Consider the following 7,836-nt stretch of genomic DNA (forward strand, 5'->3'; position numbering starts at 1 on the left):
TTTATTTAATAAGATTAAACCACTTCAAATATCCTTGCATTAATATATTAATATAATTATTTTTATATTATACAATATTATAGTCCAACACTTCAAAAAATTATTTATTGAAGAATGTTTGGGAAGAAATTTTATAATTATAAACCTACAGAAAAGTTTTTTTACTCCTTAAATATTTGAAAATATGTTATACAATAGTGCTAAATTGAAAATTTTAGTCAATGCATTTATTAGTTATATAAAAAAAAAAAAAAAAATATTTATAAAATGTTTAATATAATTTAGACATATTTCCTAGGGCTAATGCTCGACAAGTTCAAGTAACACTTGGAGATTATGTAATCAACTCAGCTGTGGAGCCATTGCCTGCCTATACTTATGGAGTCCGACATATATCAGTCCATCCATACTTCAAGTTTACTCCACAAGCAGACAGGTCTTTTCTTAATTATACTTAATCAGCTGATTATATTTGTAATAAATCTGGATGGTTAAATGCCTTTTAAATTGGTATTCTAGGTTCGATGTTGCTGTATTAAGGTTGGATCGTCCTGTCCAATACATGCCTCATATCGCTCCAATTTGCTTGCCATCCAAAGGTGAAGATTTCCTTGGTCAGTTCGGCTGGGCAGCTGGATGGGGAGCTTTACAACCAGGTGGTTATTTGAAAAATCTGGAATAAATAAAAAATATTTTGAATCAGATCTAAGAGCAGAATGCATCAAGACAATTTAAACTGTATTTTCTGAAATCTGAATTTATTGTGCTAACAAAGTTTGAACCTCAAACTATGTTTAAAGTTAATCAGGCAAAAATATCTTTTCTTCATTTATCAATGAGTGGAAATAAAGGTTATTGTTCTCTATCTCTACTTATAACTAAGCGAAAACTCTTTTAAAAAAATTCTTGATCTTCCCCTGCAATATCCAGCTCAGTTATTATCTCTTGCCCTTTTAAGCTCTGACAGAAAACGTATATTAAATAAATCAAAGCATCTTACATTTTTTTTTTTCATTCCATAGGGTTTTTTACTCACTGTTCTCCAGTCAACTCTATTTTATAGGTAGTTTCATTTCACTAACTTATCACTTTTTAAAAATGGTGCATAGTCAAATCAATTTACAACCAACAATTTAAATTAACAGATAAGAAAGCTTGGTTATTTTTAGGGATATCAAAACAACCTACCTCATTGCTTCGCTTTAATAATGGTACATCTGACAAAATAATTTTTTTTTTAAAGTTTGTATTTGAAGGATTCCAAAGTTGTACTGTTGACTGGGCTTAATTTTTTACAACCAATTAGCTCTGGAACAGTTTGTATGGAGACTTCAGAAAAAAAATTAACCCCATTTCTATGGTACTATCTTTGGTATACGACCTATTCAATATAAAATCAAAACTTTTTTTTCATTTAGATGTGCCACTCTTGAAGTAAAGCAGCGATATATGCAGTTAACAAATATATGGAGTTATTATTAGTAAAATTATATTCAATAATTTTTTATTTTTTACAGGATCACGACTAAGGCCAAAAACACTACAAGCTGTGGATGTTCCTGTGATAGATAACAGGCTGTGTGAAAGATGGCATCGGAGCAATGGAATCAATGTAGTAATATATGATGAAATGATGTGTGCTGGCTATCGAGGAGGTGGAAAAGATAGTTGTCAAGTAAGCATTATAAATAGCAATTTCTGAAAAAACTATTGATAGTAACCTTATGTTATTTTTTCAGATATATACATTTTTTTTTTTTCCAAATTCTATTATATAAGACTTTTTAGTTCTTCTATAGTAGATTCTAAAATGGTTTCAAAGTTAATTATTATATTTACATTGAACCTCATTGTAAAATTTTATGAGAGTGTAAGGAAGGAAGGAATTGTTATTGACCACTTGTTCGGTAGTTGTCAGCTCAATTTGGCTTTCCCAGCCTTCATACCCAGCTGCTCTGTACTATATGATCTCATGTTTACACCCATCTGCTCTCATATCTTTTCAATCCCATTCTGTCATTTATACATTATTAAGCATTTAGTTGCTTAGAATGGATTTCAAACATTCTTATATTATATTAAAACCTATTTTAGTTTACCGTAGAATAAAACTATTAGTTGTTAGTAGAATAAAACAATTATTTTTATGACCAGTGAATGAACCTGCTTATTACCATCATTTTGTATATTCTATACTATCATCTCTTACATTATCTATCAATACATATTTTTATAATCCCCATTAATTTTTTATATTTACTTAAATAGTAAATGAATAATAAATTATATTAAATGAATATCTAATAGCTTAATTGGATAGTAAGAAAAAATGTTTTTTAATATAATATAAAAATGTTTGAAATACATTCAAAGCAACTAAATTGTTAAAAATGAATAAATTACAGAATTGGATTGAAAAGATATGAGAGAGCAGGTGGATGTGAACATGAGATCATATAGTGCAGACCAGAGGTAGTGACCAAGAACCCTATCAAATTTCATTTTTGGCACTTAAACTCTTTCATTGTTAATGTTTATATTATTTGCACAAATAGCTTGGAAAAAATTACTTATATATAAAAATAATACCCACTTACACTCTTTCATTGTTAATGTTTATATTATTTACACAAATAGCTTAGAAAAAATTACTTATATATAAAAATAATACCGAATCCTCGTGGATACAATTTTTAGGTATAAATGGTCTCCATGACAATTATCAATTTATTTATTATTAAAATATTACATGCAAATATTTTTTTCTAAAATTAAAGTAATTAAAAAAATTAGTATTATTCTTTTGTGAAATTCTGTTTATAGTGTTAAATTAATCAATCTCTTTTTTTTCAACTGTTTTATTAATGTAAGTTAAATTTAGAATTATTACACTGAATATAAACTTTATAATAAACCCATGTTAAATTTATTTTATTTTTTTCTAATTTTCTGTTTAAATATTTGTTTATGGATATAACACTATAACATTCTTATTTATATCAGGGAGACTCTGGAGGACCATTAATGCTTGAACGAAGTGGAAGATGGTTCTTGATTGGAATTGTATCGGCTGGTTATTCCTGTGCTCAACGTGGGCAGCCCGGTATCTATCATAGAGTAGCTCACACTGTCGACTGGATATCGCATATTATCAACTCATAACATCACTAGTCTGTTTTAATTAGTATTTAATGAGAAAACCGTCATTGGAAGTCGTAACAGATGTTTTGATGAGGAAATAATTGGTGTACTTAAATTTTTGTTCAATAAGTGATTGTAAGTATAAACATTACTATAGTGTATAACATAGTTTCTTATACAAGCAAAGTACAATGAACAAGTGTATGTGTAGAATAGTTTTAATTTATCAAAATAATAAAGAAATTATAATAGAAGTAAACAAATTATAAAAATTGGATATTAAAGTATTATAACAAGTTATTATGAACCATAATTGATAAATATATTACATATCCAGAATTATCATTAGAAATTTTTAAAGTTAGATCCATGTCAAACCTAAAGCCTTCAAATACCAAGCCAAAACAATAGACATAATAGATTGCTGGACACAATAGACCAGTTAAAGGAAATACTATGGGTGCTCCTATGTTTTAACATACCCTGTTCCTAATATTAGTTCTAATAACACCTTGTTTGATTATTCTCTCTTTCATTGTGGGAGTGGAAAAAAAATAATGTCCACAAAATATGGAAATCCTATCTATTAAATTGTTATACCAGACAGCTACTATTGCCATATGATTGTTTTAGCCAATAACATAAAATCTATTATTTCTACATATACGCCTTAAGCCTATTCATCCATTCTTCAAAAATTATTCAGATAATTTAATGAAATGTATGTGTAATAAAAAGAAATGTGATTTAAACAAAATTGTAAAAAAAAAAAAAAAAAAAAAGTAAAAACAAAAATGATTTGTTTTATAAACATCAATATTAGCTTTAATGTTGATTATAACTAAATATTTTTTTATTTTATATTTATAACAAAGATTTGTTTAAATCTTTGTATACACATCTTATTGTAAAAGTGATATCATTTAAAAAACGGAAGTGTGTATTCCTTCCATGAACAACACTATTCACTAAATGTTAGTGAGGTATTAATTTAATGAAAATATCAACTTATCAACCTTTATTTATTGTAGTAATAATAAATTATTATTATCCATTATATTTAAAACAAATATATGGTGTTAATAGATGAAATCTTAAAGAAAAAAATGTAAATATGTATTACTAGATATAAATAATGTAAATAGAGTATAAATAGTGTATTTATATTGTGTGCAAGAATGACTGAATTAGATCTTTTAATTTAAACTGTCTTCTTTTTATTATATTGTTATTTTATTATTTGTGATTTATATTAAATAAATTAAATTTTAAAATAATAATAATTTATTCATTTATTCTTTTTGTCATACTTTCTCCTATAATGGTAGGCAAGGTATCAATGTGTCAAAGGGTGAGTGTTTCTGTGTGGGTGTATAAATATATTCCCCAACAGCATTTGGTAGCCTTACTGTCAAAAGAGCTGAAATGTGGTATTTTGAGTCGTTTTCAAGGTAGAATGTTTCGATCGGTGTCTCGGATTTGTAGGTTTTGAGTCCACACTCTGATGAAGCACTTTGTCCAAGGTTTTCCACCACACCTGTCTCATTAAACAGTTCATACAGTTCTTGGTTCTTTTTTCAGCACCAGATAGTCCAGTCTTTTATAGGGCTTAAGATTCTCTATAGTCTTCCACTTAAAAGTTTTTCTTCTTCTGCCTTGGTGATAGCCCAAACTTCAAAACCATACATCAACACTGGGCACATAAGCGTTTTGTAAAGACTATCTAATGATCCAGGTAGGGGTTAAAACAGGATTCTCCAATAAGAGGAGAGTCTCTGGTATCTTCTTTTATCTTTCGAAAACAGGAGTCAGTTTTGGCATTGATCCCTGTTTTGCTACTGACCTAAGGTGTATGTCTCCAACTCCGTCATGGCTGAATAAAATTGGTAAGATATACCAATATGGTGAGAATGAAGCTAATCCTTAAGGACATGGAAAAGAAAAAAACAGATGTGAACTGTCTGTAATATTTAATATCAAGAAATCCATCATTCATCCTCAGATAAATTTCTTCATTTCTGATTCAATCCAGCCTGATGTCACGCAGACACCTCCTCCAGAAAATCTCAACCCCTTGCGCCTTTGAATATAAAAGGGAGTTCATCATCCATGTTTCTGAAGTACAAGTCTCTACAATGGCTGTGAAGATTCGACACTTGCTCTCCATAGAAATATCCGTATTTCAAAGTACTATATAGCAGTAACATAACATTCGGGTGGGCATGTGCATTACTAGAATCATTTCGAGGAAGACCTTCCTTCTCGCAAACATAACAAGGTTATCAGCAAAGAACAACGACTGTTCAATAATATCAATCTATAATAATATTAACCACTGGTCATACCACGGCTTCACTGATTCAGGCAGGTATATCTTGAAGAGAGTAAGTGACATACTGCATCCTTGCTTAAATAACTTGGTATCATCACAAGGGTTGAAAAGATGGATTCCATATCTTATTCATGTCGTTGCTGTATAAATGCCTCACAGCCTTCATCAATGAATGACTAATGTCTGCTTTTCCAAATGTCGCCCACAACCTCTTTCTAGGCACAGCATCATAAGCCTGCTTACACCTGGGGGTAAAGTATGCCTTCTCCTACATGTCCAGGAGCAGCCTACGCATAATCCTGGTCATGGAACTTTCCACACAGATTCCAGGTTTGTCGTACACACTTTCCTGTTGCCCTTTCTGTATTTTGACAATATATCTCATGTCATTCGGGATACCATCTCCCTTGAGGACAAGGTTAATAACATTTCTTAAAAGGGTTATCAGTTTTGCATTTCCAGATTTCAGGAGCCCCACAAAATTGTGCCAGGTCCCGGTGATGTGCCAGTCTTCGCTTTTAATAGGGCCTGCCGAACATCGTTCTCCACTACTTCAACCAGTTGCTCAGTTCCTTCAGATCAGGTGCCATCTTCCTGATATGTAAACTGAGGCATACCTTCTTTTAGGAAGATTTTGAAGTGGTTTTCCTTCTCCTATTCCTTAATGGGAGACAGTACAGTCTCTTCTCGAAGCCTGCATTTTATTCAGCACACCCCTGGACTTCTGGATTCGGTTGAGCCACAAAGTACTGTTGATTCGCTGGTGGGCTGTCTGTAGCTCAGGTGGTTGAGGCACAAGTTTTAACAACCTGAGAACTGTGGGTGGCGCCAAACCTGGGAGTGGACTTTTTTCATGACAGTTCCATAATATGAAAAACTTCACACGTCCCCCACCATGGTTAGAATAAGTTGATAATCTCTAAATAACCTCCACTCCCCATGTCAGAAATTATCAGGAACGGAGTCATAAAAAAAAAAATTTTGATTCGCTGACATCTTTCAGTCAGCAACATCTATGAATCATTCTTGGATTTTGTCACATGTCCTTTTACCTTCCAGCTCAGGGTTCTATTTGTCAAGCCGATGTACACTTATACAAAACTAAGAAGACAAACTCCAAGAAATGGCAATTTTTTTTTTTTAGCTAAACAATTTATAAAGCAGCAAGGTAAAAAAACAAATATATCTATAAAAATATTTTAATAATTGGTTATTTACATATTTAAATTCAATTAGGCAAATAACAATCATAAAATTATCAAATACTTTTCTATGATATTATTTAAATGAGACATCAAATAGTCTTGCTAAGCAATGTTGAAAATCAAAATTATATAGATTTCAATATGCACTGTGTTTGCATAAATTACTACAATAAGGCACATATAACTTATTAACCAAATCAGAAAAAATATAACCTAATATTTAAATGTTTTAATTCAACCTTGAATCTTTTTAATAAAAGAAAACTGTCTATCAAATTCAATATTCTATATATTTAATACTGATGTGGAACTGTCTTTGACAATAGGGCACACAAAACTATAAAAACAACACAACAATGCAAATTTCTAAAAAAGGTCCAAAGAAAAATGTTAGTTACCACACCTTAAATAGTATGAAGACTCATCTTAATTCATAACATTCTACTTTTAAATTTAACATTCTACTTTTAATTTTAATTTTAAAAACCCTTAATACATAAATGAAATAGCATTAAAGTAGAAATTGAAATTAAAGATTACATAGCACTCACCCATAAGACAAATGGCAACTCGAAAATCCTTTGTTGGAGAGCAATTAACAAAAAACTGCTTCAAAACTTGCATTGAAATACAGATAAAACTACCACTAATACTTGATTGAAATATAAAAATAGTTTTATACTATCTCAATACTATTTTTAAGCTGATAGTTCTCAAATAGTACATTCTGAGTCGTGAGTTTCTTGCAGGTGAGTGATACGCTCATTAGATACTTTGGAAGTACTTTACAACACAAGCTTCAACAGTGGCAATTCATTCAAATTTAAAACTCAGTTATAGAGAATCCTACAGGTTAGTACAGGCCAGACCTACACTGAAAAGCATTCACTAGAGGGTTTCCCCAACACATTTTAGTGGGCAGAAGTTAATAGATGTGATCTGATTAAAGTAGTAATAATTTTAGCATAAATAATTATTGGGTTTACTGTTGCCAAAGATTCCTTTGTAAACTAGTACCAATACTTTATCAACATTTTCTTACTGATAAGTTAACAATTTAAATTTCTCTACATTCAAATTATTTTTAAATTGTTTTCAATACCTAAAGCATATAATCAAGATAATAATATTGGACTTATTAATAAAAGACAGTTATTT

The 7,836-nt window shown here is 30.2% G+C and overlaps 1 protein-coding gene across 4 annotated transcripts in view; it reads left to right on the forward strand.

Moving 5' to 3' along the window:
• LOC106680842 (serine protease 33) overlaps positions 1-4,333 on the forward strand; it is a 123,091-nt gene extending 118,758 nt beyond the window's left edge. For 3 of the 4 annotated variants that reach the window (XM_067051612.1, XM_014420833.3, XM_014420824.3), the window contains 4 exons: positions 299-436; positions 520-656; positions 1,518-1,675; positions 3,004-4,333. In XM_067051612.1, the coding sequence (XP_066907713.1) occupies positions 299-436; positions 520-656; positions 1,518-1,675; positions 3,004-3,162 (592 nt within the window). In that variant the 3' untranslated portion in view covers positions 3,163-4,333. The remainder of the gene's footprint in view (positions 1-298; positions 437-519; positions 657-1,517; positions 1,676-3,003) is intronic. The other variant, XM_067051613.1, reaches the window with a different exon arrangement.
• Positions 4,334-7,836: the final 3,503 nt, after the last annotated feature.

This window comes from Halyomorpha halys, unplaced genomic scaffold, assembly GCF_000696795.3.
Source record: "Halyomorpha halys isolate HHAL.00 unplaced genomic scaffold, Hhal_1.1 Scaffold18.1, whole genome shotgun sequence".
Taxonomy (NCBI): domain Eukaryota; kingdom Metazoa; phylum Arthropoda; class Insecta; order Hemiptera; family Pentatomidae; genus Halyomorpha; species Halyomorpha halys.